General features: G+C 53.0%; 1 protein-coding gene across 2 annotated transcripts in view; it reads left to right on the forward strand.

The window, feature by feature from the left end:
- CTDNEP1 (CTD nuclear envelope phosphatase 1) overlaps positions 1–15,549 on the forward strand; it is a 61,422-nt gene that overhangs the window by 35,115 nt on the left and 10,758 nt on the right. For both annotated transcript variants that reach the window (XM_068271951.1, XM_068271950.1), the window contains exon 6: positions 342–453. In XM_068271951.1, coding sequence (XP_068128052.1) covers positions 342–453 — 112 coding nt within the window. The remainder of the gene's footprint in view (positions 1–341; positions 454–15,549) is intronic.

The following is a 15,549-nucleotide window of genomic DNA, read 5'->3' on the forward strand; positions in this document are numbered from 1 at the left end:
CTGCGCTCTATGAAAAGCTGCAAACCATTAACATAACATTTACATGACAGCCTGGGTCATTTGCATCTTATTCAATATCTTTTTGGGAGGAGTTTTATACAACACTGTCATCTGTGCCCCGCCCCTAGCAAGCTACTCTACATGATGAAGCCATAGAAACCCCTCCCACTTGCCCAACAAGTTGTAGGTCACATGATCAGTTGTGTATTGTGCAGGGCTCTGATGCTGGTATGAGGCAGATAAAGAAGTTGGATTATCTAGTAGTGCACAATACTGGCCTCTGCTGGACACTCTTATTATTGCATGTATGATGATATACCTTCATGTCTTTTCCCTCGCAGCACTGCACATTGGAGTTGGGCAGTTACATTAAGGACCTCTCAGTGGTTCACAGTGACTTATCCAGTGTGGTTATCCTGGACAACTCCCCGGGAGCGTACAGGAGTCACCCAGGTAAGCTGTGCCAGTTCCTGAGCCATGTTGTGCCGTTATCTGTAGGTGTGTGGTGGTCTGATCTGTGTGTGTGTGTGGGGGGGTGACCTGTCTGTGAGGACTGTGTGTGTGTGTGGGGGGGGGGGGGAGACCTGTCTGTGAGGTGACTGTGTGTGTGGGGGGTGACCTGTCTGTGAGGACTGTGTGTGTGGGGGGGGTGACCTGTCTGTGAGGACTGTGTGTGTGTGGGGAGACCTGTCTGTGAGGACTGTGTGTGTGTGGGGGGGTGACCTGTCTGTGAGGACTGTGTGTGTGGGGGGTGACCTGTCTGTGAGGACTGTGTGTGTGGGGGGTGACCTGTCTGTGAGGACTGTGTGTGTGGGGGGGGTGACCTGTCTGTGAGGACTGTGTGTGTGTGGGGAGACCTGTCTGTGAGGACTGTGTGTGTGTGGGGGGGGGGTGACCTGTCTGTGAGGACTGTGTGTGTGGGGGGTGACCTGTCTGTGAGGACTGTGTGTGTGGGGGGAGACCTGTCTGTGAGGACTGTGTGTGTGTGGGGGGGGGGGGGGTGACCTGTCTGTGAGGACTGTGTGTGTGTGTGGGGGGGGGGTGACCTGTCTGTGAGGTGACTGTGTGTGGGGGGGGGGGTGACCTGTCTGTGAGGTGACTGTGTGTGTGTGGGGGGTGACCTGTCTGTGAGGTGACTGTGTGTGTGTGGGGGGTGACCTGTCTGTGAGGTGACTGTGTGTGTGGGGGGTGACCTGTCTGTGAGGACTGTGTGTGTGGGGGGTGACCTGTCTGTGAGGACTGTGTGTGTGGGGGGGGTGACCTGTCTGTGAGGACTGTGTGTGGGGGGTGACCTGTCTGTGATGATTGTGTGTGTGTGTGTGGTATGACCTGTCTGTGAGGAGTGTGTGTGTGTGTGTGGGGGGGGGGTGACCTGTCTGTGAGGACTGTGTGTGTGGGGGGTGACCTGTCTGTGAGGACTGTGTGTGTGGGGGGTGACCTGTCTGTGAGGACTGTGTGTGTGGGGGGGGTGACCTGTCTGTGAGGACTGTGTGTGTGTGGGGAGACCTGTCTGTGAGGACTGTGTGTGTGTGGGGGGGGGGGGTGACCTGTCTGTGAGGACTGTGTGTGTGGGGGGTGACCTGTCTGTGAGGACTGTGTGTGTGGGGGGAGACCTGTCTGTGAGGACTGTGTGTGTGTGGGGAGACCTGTCTGTGAGGACTGTGTGTGTGGGGGGGGGGGGGTGACCTGTCTGTGAGGACTGTGTGTGTGTGTGGGGGGGGGGTGACCTGTCTGTGAGGTGACTGTGTGTGGGGGGGGGGGGTGACCTGTCTGTGAGGTGACTGTGTGTGTGTGGGGGGTGACCTGTCTGTGAGGTGACTGTGTGTGTGGGGGGTGACCTGTCTGTGAGGACTGTGTGTGTGGGGGGTGACCTGTCTGTGAGGACTGTGTGTGTGGGGGGGGTGACCTGTCTGTGAGGACTGTGTGTGGGGGGTGACCTGTCTGTGAGGAGTGTGTGTGTGTGTGTGTGTAGACCTGTCTGTGAGACTGTGTGTGTGTGTGTGGGGGGGGGGGGGGGTGACCTGTCTGTGAGACTGTGTGTGTGTGTGGGGGGGGGTGACCTGTCTGTGAGGACTGTGTGTGTGTGGGGGGGGTGACCTGTCTGTGAGACTGTGTGTGTGTGTGGGGGGGGTGACCTGTCTGTAGGACTGTGTGTGTGTGTGTGGGGGGGGGGGGGGGGGTGACCTGTCTGTGAGACTGTGTGTGTGTGGGGGGGGGGGGGGTGACCTGTCTGTGAGGACTGTGTGTGTGTGTGGTGACCTGTCTGTGAGGACTGTGTGTGTGTGTGGTGACCTGTCTGTGAGGACTGGGTGTGTGGGGGGTGACCTGTCTGTGAGGACTGTGTGTGAGGACTGTGTGGGAGGTGACCTGTCTGTGAGGACTGTGTGTGTGGGAGGTGACCTGTCTGTGAGGACTGTGTGTGTGTGTGGTGACCTGTCTGTGAGGACTGTGTGGGAGGTGACCTGTCTGTGAGGACTGTGTGTGTGTGTGGTGACCTGTCTGTGAGGAGATTGTGATTATGTGGTGGGGGTGTTGTGTGTTTTGTTGTTGTTTGAGAATTGCACAAATACTGGTTTTCACAGTTTGTCAGTAGTTGGATTTTGATTGGCTGTTGTAGGCTCCACCCACTTTTCTGAATATTAATCCCAGTCACCCAATGACCAACTGTGCAAAGTTTGAAAATCCTGCCATTAACAGTGTAAGAATGGCTGCAGTTTAAATTTTCCCATGTAAAAAGTTAGTTGTTTTTGGCTCCTCCCACTGTTTCTAACCTTGACATACAGTCACTCAATTACCAAGTTTATGAGCTTTCCCATTGAAATTAAACAAATCTGATTGGTTGTTTAAGGCTCCACCCATCTCCTTGAATATTAACTTCTTGACGACCAGAGTGGTAAACACCCTCCCCCCAGCGATTGGATTCGCCTTCTTCCTTTTTTTTTTTTTTTTTGTCCCGGAGGGGTCCGATCGCTGCAGGCTTTGTTTATTCTTTTTCTTTTTCAGTTGCATCAGCGAGGCGCTCTCTCTCCCCGTCCCCCTCCCTCCCCTTCCCCCCTCCCCTCTGTCATCTAATTTGGAACAGGACGGTGATCCTTCCTCTTCCGCCTCTCATAGGCATCAGCCTATGAGAGGAGGGCGCTCCCCGGCCTCTGATTCGCCGATCTCATCCAGCGCTGCACGCTTGTAAACATAGGGGATTTCTATCCCCTTATGTGTACAAGCAGCCTGCTATCCGCGATCGGCGGCTAGCAGGCTATTCACTGAACTCTGTTTCGTGAAGCGGCAGGGAATGATCGCGCATGCGGGCGACCGTTCCCTGGGAAACTGCAGCTCCAGGACTTGACGCCAATTGGCGTTAGGCGGTCCTGGGGCTGCCGCCGTGGTCACACCCATTGGCGTGATGCAGTCCTTAAGTAGTTAATCCCAGTCACCCAGTAGTGACCAAGTGTGCCAAGTTTGAGGACCCTGCAATTAACCGTGTAAGAATGGCTACTGTTTACATTTTCCCATTTAAAATGAATGGCTGAAATTTGATTGGCTGTTTTATGCTCTGCCCACTTTTCCTGGATTTGTAACCTCGGTCACCAAGTGACCACCTGTGCCAAGTGTGGGGACTCTGGCTTGATTACTGTGAGAATGGCAGCCTTTTACATTTTTACATTGACATGCATGGGTGGAATCTGATTGGCTGTTTGTAGCTCCGCCCATATGTGCAGTGGGGGATGCGAGATCCCCAGAAAATATCATCATCCCAGGTAGTAAGGGACCTGTATATCAAAACATACACTCACACTCTTTCTTCAGCAATGTTTGAAATTTGTAGGGCGTGTTTGGCCACCCGCCTATTGACAAGTTCTCAATTGGATTAAGGTCTGGGAAGTCTCCTGGCCGTGGACCTAAAATGTCAATGTTTTGTTCCCCGAGCCATTTATCACTCAGGCATAATGGCACAGTGCTCCATCATGCTCCATCAAAAGGGATTGTTCTTCACCAAACTGTTCTTGGATGGTTGGAAGAAGTTCCTGTTGGAGGATGTTTTGGTACCATTATTTATTCATGGCTGTTCTCTTAGGCGAAATTGTGAGTGAGCCCGCTCCCTTGTGTAAGAAGCAGCCCCACACATGTATTGTGAGTGAGCCCGCTCCCTGGGATGACAAGCAGCTCCACACATGAATTGTGAGTGAGCCCGCTCCCTTGTGTGTGAAGCAGCCCCACACATGAATTGTGAGTGAGCCCGCTCCCTTGTGTAAGAAGCAGCCCCACACATGAATTGTGAGTGAGCCCGCTCCCTTGGATGAGAAGCAGCCCCACACATGTATTGTGAGTGAGCCCGCTCCCTTGGATGAGAAGCAGCCCTACACATGAATTGTGAGTGAGCCCGCTCCCTTGTGTAAGGAGCAGCCCCACACATGAATTGTGAGTGAGCCCGCTCCCTTGGATGACAAGCAGCTCCACACATAAATTGTGAGTGAGCCCGCTCCCTTGGATGAGAAGCAGCTCCACACATGTATTGTGAGTGAGCCCCACTCCCTTGAATGAGAAGAAGCCCCACACGAATTGTGAGCCGCTCCCTTGGATGAGAAGCAGCCCCACATATAAATTGTGAGTGAGCCCGCTCCCTTGGATGAGAAGCAGCCCCACACATGTATTGTGAGTGAGCCCGCTCCCTTGGATGAGACGCAGACCCACATATGAATTGTGAGTGAGCCTGCTCCCTTGGATGAGAAGCAGCCCCACACATGAATTGTGAGTGAGCCCGCTCCCTTGGGTGAGAAGCAGCTCCACACATGAATTGTGAGTGAGCCCGCTCCCTTGTATGAGAAGCATCTCCACACATGAATTGTAAGTGAGCCCGCTCCCTGGGATGAGAAGCAGCCCCACACATGAATTGTGAGCGAGCCCGCTCCCTGGGATGAGAAGCAGCCCCACACATGAATTGTGAGTGAGCCCGCTCCCTTGGATGAGAAGCAGCCCCACACATGAATTGTGAGTGAGCCCGCTCCCTTGGATGAGAAGCAGCCCCACACATGAATTGTGAGTGAGCCCACTCCCTGGGATGAGATGCAGCCCCATACATGAATTGTGAGTGAGCCCGCTCCCTGGGAGGAGAAGCAGCCCCACACATGAATTGTGAGTGAGCCTGCTCCCTGGGAGGAGAAGCAGCCCCACACATGAATTGTGAGTGAGCCCGCTCCCTTGGGTGAGAAGCAGCCCCACACATGAATTGTGAGTGAGCCCGCTCCCTTGGGTGAGTAGCAGCCCCACACATGAATTGTGAGTGAGCCCGCTCCCTTAGATGAGATGCAGCCCCACACATGAATTGTGAGTGAGCCCGCTCCCTTGGATGAGAAGCAGCCCCACACATGTATTGTGAGTGAGCCCGCTCCCTTGGATGAGAAGCAGCTTCACACATGAATTGTGAGTGAGCCCGCTCCCTTGGATGAGAAGCAGCCCCACACATGAATTGTGAGTGAGCCTGCTCCCTTGGATGAGAAGCAGCCCCACACATGAATTGTGAGTGAGCCTGCTCCCTTGGATGAGAAGCAGCCCCACACATGAATTGTGAGTGAGCCCGCTCCCTTGGGTGAGAAGCAGCCCCACACATGAATTGGGAGTGAGCCTGCTCCCTTGGATGAGAAGCAGCCCCACACATGAATTGGGAGTGAGCCCGCTCCCTTGTGTGAGAAGCAGCCCCACACATGAATTGTGAGTGAGCCTGCTCCCTTGGATGAGAAGCAGCCCCACACATGAATTGTGAGTGAGCCTGCTCCCTTGGATGAGAAGCAGCCCCACACATGAATTGTGAGTGAGCCCGCTCCCTGGGATGAGAAGCAGCCCCACACATGAATTGTGAGTGAGCCCGCTCCCTTGTGTAAGAAGCAGCCCCACACATGAATTGTGAGTGAGCCCGCTCCCTTGTGTGAGAAGCAGCCCCACACTTGAATTGTGAGTGAGCCCGCTCCCTTGGATGAGAAGCAGCCCCACACATGTATTGTAAGAGAGCCCGCTCCCTTGGATGAGAAGCAGCCCCACACATGAATTGTGAGTGAGCCCGCTCCCTTGTGTAAGGAGCAGCCCCACACATGAATTGTGAGTGAGCCCGCTCCCTTGGATGACAAGCAGCTCCACACATGAATTGTGAGTGAGCCCGCTCCCTTGGATGAGAAGCAGCTCCACACATGTATTGTGAGTGAGCCCGCTCCCTTGGATGAGAAGCAGCCCCACACATGTATTGTGAGTGAGCCCCACTCCCTTGAATGAGAAGAAGCCCCACACGAATTGTGAGCCGCTCCCTTGGATGAGAAGCAGCCCCACATATAAATTGTGAGTGAGCCCGCTCCCTTGGATGAGAAGCAGCCCCACACAGGAATGGTGAGTGAGCCCGCTCCCTTGGATGAGAAGCAGCCCCACACATGAATTGTGAGCGAGCCGGCTCCCTGGGATGAGAAGCAGCCCCACACATGAATTGTGAGTGAGCCCACTCCCTTGGATGAGAAGCAGCCCCACACATGAATTGTGAGTGAGCCCGCTCCCTTGGATGAGAAGCAGCCCCACACATGAATTGTGAGTGAGCCCACTCCCTGGGATGAGATGCAGCCCCATACATGAATTGTGAGTGAGCCCGCTCCCTGGGAGGAGAAGCAGCCCCACACATGAATTGTGAGTGAGCCTGCTCCCTGGGAGGAGAAGCAGCCCCACACATGAATTGTGAGTGAGCCCGCTCCCTTGGGTGAGAAGCAGCCCCACACATGAATTGTGAGTGAGCCCGCTCCCTTGGATGAGAAGCAGCCCCACACATGTATTGTGAGTGAGCCCGCTCCCTTGGATGAGAAGCAGCCCCACACATGAATTGTGAGTGAGCCTGCTCCCTTGGATGAGAAGCAGCCCCACACATGAATTGTGAGTGAGCCTGCTCCCTTGGATGAGAAGCAGCCCCACACATGAATTGTGAGTGAGCCCGCTCCCTTGGATGAGAAGCAGCCCCACACATGTATTGTGAGTGAGCCCGCTCCCTTGGATGAGAAGCAGCCCCACACATGTATTGTGAGTGAGCCCGCTCCCTTGGATGAGAAGCAGCCCCACACATGTATTGTGAGTGAGCCCGCTCCCTGGGAGGAGAAGCAGCCACACACATGAATTGTGAGTGAGCCCGCTCCCTGGGAGGAGAAGCAGCCCCACACATGAATTGTGAGTGAGCACACTCCCTTGGATGTGAAGGTGCCCCACACATGAATTGTGAGTGAGCCCGCTCCCTGGGAGGAGAAGCAGCCCCACACATGAATTGTGAGTGAGCCTGCTCCCTTGGATGAGAAGCAGCCCCACACATGAATTGTGAGTGAGCCTGCTCCCTTGGATGAGAAGCAGCCCCACACATGAATTGTGAGTGAGCCCGCTGTGACCATCCAGCCCGCGATCCCGTCGAGATCTGCTCCTGTTAGCGTACGCAGGAAGTACGGGCGCAGACGGACAACGAGACCGGTTGCTGGATCGTCAGAGGGAAGAAAGAAAAGGGCGACAGAGCGTGCCAATCCCGTCTAATCTGCTCCCGTTAGCATACGCAGGAAGTACGGTGAACAGACTGACAATAAAGATTGGTCGCGCAGCTGCCGACAATATGTAATGGGACAAACATCCACCAATCCCGTATTACTAGGTCACTGTTGCCATGCAGGTCTCATGCACTAGAGACTGCTGGAGGCAAATTCACTGTGTGCGTAGTAAACGGTTAAGATTGGTTGGACGTGCCCATACATGTACAATTCTGATTGTATATACAATCGGTAAACTAAAAATATCGATTTTGCGCTGGAAATCGGGTAAATAAACTGCTACCACTCTCTCAAGTTCTGTAGGGAGGAAAGAGACTCCCGCTATCATAATACGGTAGCCAGCCCAATCGCGTTCAACACGCTCCAGTCACCGTTCGGGGAATAGTTACTTCCGACGGCTTAAAGACTGTGAGCAATGTGACGTTAAAGAAAGGTTACTGGGTCCCTATATGATGCAATCTCGATTTTGTATTTACAATCGAGGAACGAAAGTTATCGATTTCGCACAGGAAATCTGGTACTAGCTAATCCTAGAAGGAAGAAACGGTTATTTACAACCTAGCTAGCAAATCAACAATCATAAGCAAATCATAAAACAATGCGGTAGTATGACTGACTCTTCAGAGGGCAGATTTGTTATAGCAGCAATCAGATGACCAGAAAAGGCACACAACTAAACGATAAAAATCGTTAGTTTATTTCTAAACTACATACACACAGCTTATTTTAGAACCGATTGATTGACAGAGAGAAGAGAGGAAAAGGAACAGAATGTCAGAATATACACAGTTCAAATACCGTTATTGGTAGTCCATGCGGCAATCGCAAGTCTTTGGCGTAATGTCCAAAATGGCGGTTGCCATGCGGCCAACAGGCCTTTGTTAGAAAGTTCCAAGATGGAGGTTTTGGCCCGTGTCCTTGCGGGCTGCCAGGATGTTACTAGGCGTCAGATTGAAGGTAAAGGACCTGGACTTTTGGGTCATGTCAGTTTTGTTCCTCACTGTAGGTGGGAGGAGTTATGACACATACAAGTCCAGCCTTGCAATTTGAATAAGGCAGTGCCCCCTTAGGCAGGGAAAGGTTTTGGGCCAATTCATATTTTGCCCGCTCTCAGCATGCCCGTAGGTAATATCAAGAACCCGAATGAATATTCACAATCAGCGTAAGTGTGTGAATCTGCTAATACCAAACACGAGGAGTCTGGATCGCTAATAGCACCGTCCCCCCCCCCCCCCCCCCCCCCCCCTTTCACCTTACTGGCACTGGTTCTGAAAGATCCAGAGGGCTGAAAATCTCTCAGGACCAGTGTCATGTGGAATCTAATAAACTCCGTGAATTTGAGGGAACTGCGATCTTGGGAACACCAGAAATATTACCAAACTGTGCCTATTTATTAAATATAGTTTCTACAGTTTGTTGAATCTTTGGGTGCCGCCAGATGGCGTGATAAGGATCATTCCTGTCTCCTTTCAACTCAGGCCACAAGGCAGCTAAGTGTCGGACTCCTGCTCGGTCGGTTCCTACCAGTCTGGAGAAGGACAGTGTAGGGGTGAGATTTCTCCCTTTCTGCCTGGTTGGGGGTCCCTGAAAGCCCAGGAAATACTTTGTCACATGGAGGTGCGAAAGCTGTAATTAGAAGCTACCACATAGCCAGGGTTTGTTAGCAGCCAGGGTGTAAGAGAAAAAATAAGGGGATTTTAAACCAACAACTGTCAGTTTGGTTGGTTTGCGAAGAACTGGCGTTCGTAACTCCATGACGCATTCGATATGTCATATCGACAGCGTCACACCCGCTCCCTTGAATGAGAAGCAGCCCCACACATGAATTGTGAGTGAGCCGCTCCCTTGGATGAGAAGCAGCCCCACACATGAATTGTGAGTGAGCCGCTCCCTTGTGTGAGAAGCAGCCCCACACATGAATTGTGAGTGAGCCCGCTCCCTTGTGTGAGAAGCAGCCCCACACATGAATTGTGAGTGAGCCGCTCCCTTGTGTGAGAAGCAGCTCCACACATGAATAGTGAGTGAGCCCGCTCCCTTGTGTGGGAAGCAGCCCCACACATGAATTGTGAGTGAGCCCGCTCCCTTGGGTGAGAAGCAGCCCCACACATGAATTGTGAGTGAGCCCGCTCCCTGGGATGAGAAGCAGCCCCACACATGAAATGTGAGTGAGCCCGCTCCCTTGTGTGAGAAGCAGCTCCACACATGAATTGTGAGTGAGCCCGCTCCCTTGGATGAGAAGCAGCCCCACACATGAATTGTGAGTGAGCCCGCTCCCTGGGATGAGAAGCAGCCCCACACATGAATTGTGAGTGAGCCCGCTCCCTTGGGTGAGAAGCAGCCCCACACATAAATTGTGAGTGAGCCCGCTCCCTTGGGTGAGAAGCAGCCCCACACATGAATTGTGAGTGAGCCCGCTCCCTGGGATGAGAAGCAGCCCCACACATGAATTGTGAGTGAGCCCGCTCCCTTGGATGAGAAGCAGCCCCACACATGAATTGTGAGTGAGCCCGCTCCCTGGGATGAGAAGCAGCCCCACACATGAATTGTGAGTGAGCCCGCTCCCTTGGGTGAGAAGCAGCCCCACACATGAATTGTGAGTGAGCCCGCTCCCTGGGATGAGAAGCAGCCACACACATGAATTGTGAGTGAGCCGCTCACTTGGGTGAGAAGCAGCCCCACACATGAATTGTGAGTGAGCCCGCTCCCTGGGATGAGAAGCAGCCCCACACATGTATTGTGAGTGAGCCCGCTCCCTTGTATGAGAAGCAGCCCCACACATGAAATGTGAGTGAGCCCACTCCCTGGGATGAGAAGCAGCCCCACACATGAATTGTGAGTGAGCCCGCTCCCTTGGATGAGATGCAGCCCCACACATCTATTGTGAGTGAGCCCGCTCCCTTGGATGAGAACCAGCCCCACACATGAATTGTGAGTGAGCCCGCTCCCTGGGATGAGAAGCAGCCCCACACATGAATTGTGAGTGAGCCCGCTCCCTTGGATGAGATGCAGCCCCACACATCTATTGTGAGTGAGCCCGCTCCCTTGGATGAGAAGCAGCCCCACACATGAAATGTGAGTGAGCCCACTCCCTCGGATGAGAAGCAGCCCCACACATGAATTGAGTGAGCCCGCTCCCTTGGATGAGATGCAGCCCCACACATGAATTGTGAGTGAGCCTGCTCCCTGGGAGGAGAAGCAGCCCCACACATGAATTGTGAGTGAGCCTGCTCCCTGGGAGGAGAAGCAGCCCCACACATGAATTGTGAGTGAGCCTGCTCCCTGGGAGGAGAAGCAGCCCCACACATGAATTGTGAGTGAGCCTGCTCCCTGGGAGGAGAAGCAGCCCCACACATGAATTGTGAGTGAGCCCGCTCCCTTGGATGAGATGCAGCTCCACACATGAATTGTGAGTGAGCCCGCTCCCTTGGATGAGAAGAGTCACTGGTTGGGTATGGCTGGAGGTGAGGTGGGGGGGTGGATGTGCTGACTGGTAATGTAGTGATATATTTCTCTGCAGATAATGTGGTATGTGAGGACATTGTGGACACGTTGCTGGTTGCGGATGGCTGGAGGTGAGGTGGGGGGGGGTGGATGTGCTGACTGGTAATGTAGTGATATATTTATCTGCAGATAATGTGGTATGTGAGGACATTGTGGACACGTTGCTGGTTGCGGATGGCTGGAGGTGAGGTGGGGGGGTGGATGTGCTGACTGGTAATGTAGTGATATATTTCTCTGCAGATAATGTGGTATGTGAGGACATTGTGGACACGTTGCTGGTTGCGGATGGCTGGAGGTGGGGGGGGAGGAGGTGGATGCACTGACTGGTAATGTAGTGATATATTTCTCTGCAGATAATGTGGTATGTGAGGACATTGTGGACACGTTGCTGGTTGCGGATGGCTGGAGGTGAGGTGGGGGGGTGGATGCGCTGACTGGTAATGTAGTGATATATTTCTCTGCAGATAATGTGGTATGTGAGGACATTGTGGACACGTTGCTGGTTGCGGATGGCTGGAGGTGAGGTGGGGGGGTGGATGCGCTGACTGGTAATGTAGTGATATATTTCTCTGCAGATAATGTGGTATGTGAGGACATTGTGGACACGTTGCTGGTTGCGGATGGCTGGAGGTGAGGTGGGGGGGTGGATGTGCTGACTGGTAATGTAGTGATATATGTCTCTGCAGATAATGTGGTATGTGAGGACAGTGTGGACACGTTGCTGGTTGCGGATGGCTGGAGGTGAGGTGGGGAGGTGGATGTGCTGACTGGTAATGTAGTGATATATTTCTCTGCAGATAATGTGGTATGTGAGGACATTGTGGACACGTTGCTGGTTGCGGATGGCTGGAGGTGAGGTGGGGTGGTGGATGCGCTGACTGGTAATGTAGTGATATATGTCTCTGCAGATAATGTGGTATGTGAGGACAGTGTGGACACGTTGCTGGTTGTGGATGGCTGGAGGTGGGGGGGGAGGTGGATGCGCTGACTGGTAATGTAGTGATATATTTCTCTGCAGATAATGTGGTATGTGAGGACATTGTGGACACGTTGCTGGTGGCGGATGGCTGGAGGTGGGTGGGGGGGTGGATGTGCTGACTGGTAATGTAGTGATATATTTCTCTGCAGATAATGTGGTATGTGAGGACAGTGTGGACACGTTGCTGGTTGTGGATGGCTGGAGGTGGGGGGGGGAGGTGGATGCGCTGACTGGTAATGTAGTGATATATTTCTCTGCAGATAATGTGGTATGTGAGGACATTGTGGACACGTTGCTGGTTGCGGATGGCTGGAGGTGAGGTGGGGAGGTGGATGTGCTGACTGGTAATGTAGTGATATATTTCTCTGCAGATAATGTGGTATGTGAGGACATTGTGGACACGTTGCTGGTTGCGGATGGCTGGAGGTGAGGTGGGCGGGTGGATGTGCTGACTGGTAATGTAGTGATATATTTCTCTGCAGATAATGTGGTATGTGAGGACATTGTGGACACGTTTCTGGTTGCGGATGGCTGGAGGTGAGGTGGGGGTGGATGTGCTGACTGGTAATGTAGTGACATATTTCTCTGCAGATAATGTGGTATGTGAGGACATTGTGGACATGTTGCTGGTTGCGGATGGCTGGAGGTGAGGTGGGGGGGGGGGGTGGATGTGCTGACTGGTAATGTAGTGATATATTTCTCTGCAGATAATGTGGTATGTGAGGACAGTGTGGACACGTTGCTGGTTGCGGATGGCTGGAGGTGAGGTGGGGGGGTGGATGCGCTGACTGGTAATGTAGTGATATATTTCTCTGCAGATAATGTGGTATGTGAGGACATTGTGGGCACGTTGCTGGTTGCGGATGGCTGGAGGTGGGGGGGGGGGGGGGTGGATGCGCTGACTGGTTATGTAGTGATATATCTCTCTGCAGATAATGTGGTATGTGAGGACAGTGTGGACACGTTGCTGGTTGCGGATGGCTGGAGGTGAGGTGGGGGGGTGGATGTGCTGACTGGTAATGTAGTGATATATGTCTCTGCAGATAATGTGGTATGTGAGGACATTGTGGACACGTTGCTGGTTGCGGATGGCTGGAGGTGGGGGGGGGGGGGGTGGATGCACTGACTGGTAATGTAGTGACATATGTCTCTGCAGATAATGTGGTATGTGAGGAAATTGTGGACACGTTGCTGGTTGCGGATGGCTGGAGGTGAGGTGGGGGGGTGGGTGGATGCGCTGACTGGTAATGTAGTGATATTTCTCTGCAGATAATGTGGTATGTGAGGACATTGTGGACACGTTGCTGGTTGCGGATGGCTGGAGGTGGGGGGGGGGGGGGGGATGTGCTGACTGGTAATGTAGTGATATATTTCTCTGCAGATAATGTGGTATGTGAGGACATTGTGGACACGTTGCTGGTTGCGGATGGCTGGAGGGGGGGGGGGGGGGGGGTTGTGCTGACTGGTAATGTAGTGATATATTTCTCTGCAGATAATGTGGTATGTGAGGACATTGTGGGCACGTTGCTGGTTGCGGATGGCTGGAGGTGAGGTGGGGGGTGGATGCACTGACTGGTAATGTAGTGATATATTTCTCTGCAGATAATGTGGTATGTCAGGACATTGTGGGCACGTTGCTGGTTGCGGATGGCTGGAGGTGAGGTGGGGGGGTGGATGCGCTGACTGGTAATGTAGTGATATATTTCTCTGCAGATAATGTGGTATGTGAGGACATTGTGGACACGTTGCTGGTTGCGGATGGCTGGAGGTGAGGTGGGGGGGTGGATGCGCTGACTGGTAATGTAGTGATATATGTCTCTGCAGATAATGTGGTATGTGAGGACAGTGTGGACACGTTGCTGGTTGCGGATGGCTGGAGGTGAGGTGGGGAGGTGGATGTGCTGACTGGTAATGTAGTGATATATTTCTCTGCAGATAATGTGGTATGTGAGGACATTGTGGACACGTTGCTGGTTGCGGATGGCTGGAGGTGAGGTGGGGGGGTGGATGCGCTGACTGGTAATGTAGTGATATATGTCTCTGCAGATAATGTGGTATGTGAGGACAGTGTGGACACGTTGCTGGTTGCGGATGGCTGGAGGTGAGGTGGGGGGGGGATGTGCTGACTGGTAATGTAGTGATATATTTCTCTGCAGATAATGTGGTATGTGAGGACATTGTGGACAAGTTGCTGGTTGCGGATGGCTGGAGGTGAGGTGGGGGGGTGGATGCGCTGACTGGTAATGTAGTGATATATTTCTCTGCAGATAATGTGGTATGTGAGGACATTGTGGACACGTTGCTGGTTGCGGATGGCTGGAGGTGGGGGGGGGGGGGGGGGTGGATGTGCTGACTGGTAATGTAGTGATATTTCTCTGCAGATAATGTGGTATGTGAGGACATTGTGGACACGTTGCTGGTTGCGGATGGCTGGGGGGGGGGGGGGGGGGGGGGGGGGATGTGCTGACTGGTAATGTAGTGATATATTTCTCTGCAGATAATGTGGTATGTGAGGACATTGTGGACACGTTGCTGGTTGCGGATGGCTGGAGGGGTTGTGCTGACTGGTAATGTAGTGATATATTTCTCTGCAGATAATGTGGTATGTGAGGACATTGTGGGCACGTTGCTGGTTGCGGATGGCTGGAGGTGAGGTGGGGGGTGGATGCACTGACTGGTAATGTAGTGATATATTTCTCTGCAGATAATGTGGTATGTCAGGACATTGTGGGCACGTTGCTGGTTGCGGATGGCTGGAGGTGAGGTGGGGGGGTGGATGCGCTGACTGGTAATGTAGTGATATATTTCTCTGCAGATAATGTGGTATGTGAGGACATTGTGGACACGTTGCTGGTTGCGGATGGCTGGAGGTGAGGTGGGGGGGTGGATGCGCTGACTGGTAATGTAGTGATATATGTCTCTGCAGATAATGTGGTATGTGAGGACAGTGTGGACACGTTGCTGGTTGCGGATGGCTGGAGGTGAGGTGGGGAGGTGGATGTGCTGACTGGTAATGTAGTGATATATTTCTCTGCAGATAATGTGGTATGTGAGGACAGTGTGGACATGTTGCTGGTTGCGGATGGCTGGAGGTGAGGTGGGGGGGGTGGATGCGCTGACTGGTAATGTAGTGATATATTTCTCTGCAGATAATGTGGTATGTGAGGACATTGTGGACACGTTGCTGGTTGCGGATGGCTGGAGGTGGGGGGGGGGGGGGGGTGGATGCGCTGACTGGTAATGTAGTGACATATTTCTCTGCAGATAATGTAGTATGTGAGGACAGTATGGACACGTTGCTGGTTGCGGATGGCTGGAGGTGGGGGTGGGGGGGTGGATGCGCTGACTGGTAATGTAGTGACATATTTCTCTGCAGATAATGTGGTATGTGAGGACATTGTGGACACGTTGCTGGTTGCGGATGGCTGGAGGTGAGGTGGGGGGGTGGATGTGCTGACTGGTAATGTAGTGATATATTTCTCTGCAGATAATGTGGTATGTGAGGACATTGTGGACAAG

Source organism: Hyperolius riggenbachi, chromosome 3 (genome assembly GCF_040937935.1).
Source record: "Hyperolius riggenbachi isolate aHypRig1 chromosome 3, aHypRig1.pri, whole genome shotgun sequence".
In the NCBI taxonomy this organism is placed as follows: domain Eukaryota; kingdom Metazoa; phylum Chordata; class Amphibia; order Anura; family Hyperoliidae; genus Hyperolius; species Hyperolius riggenbachi.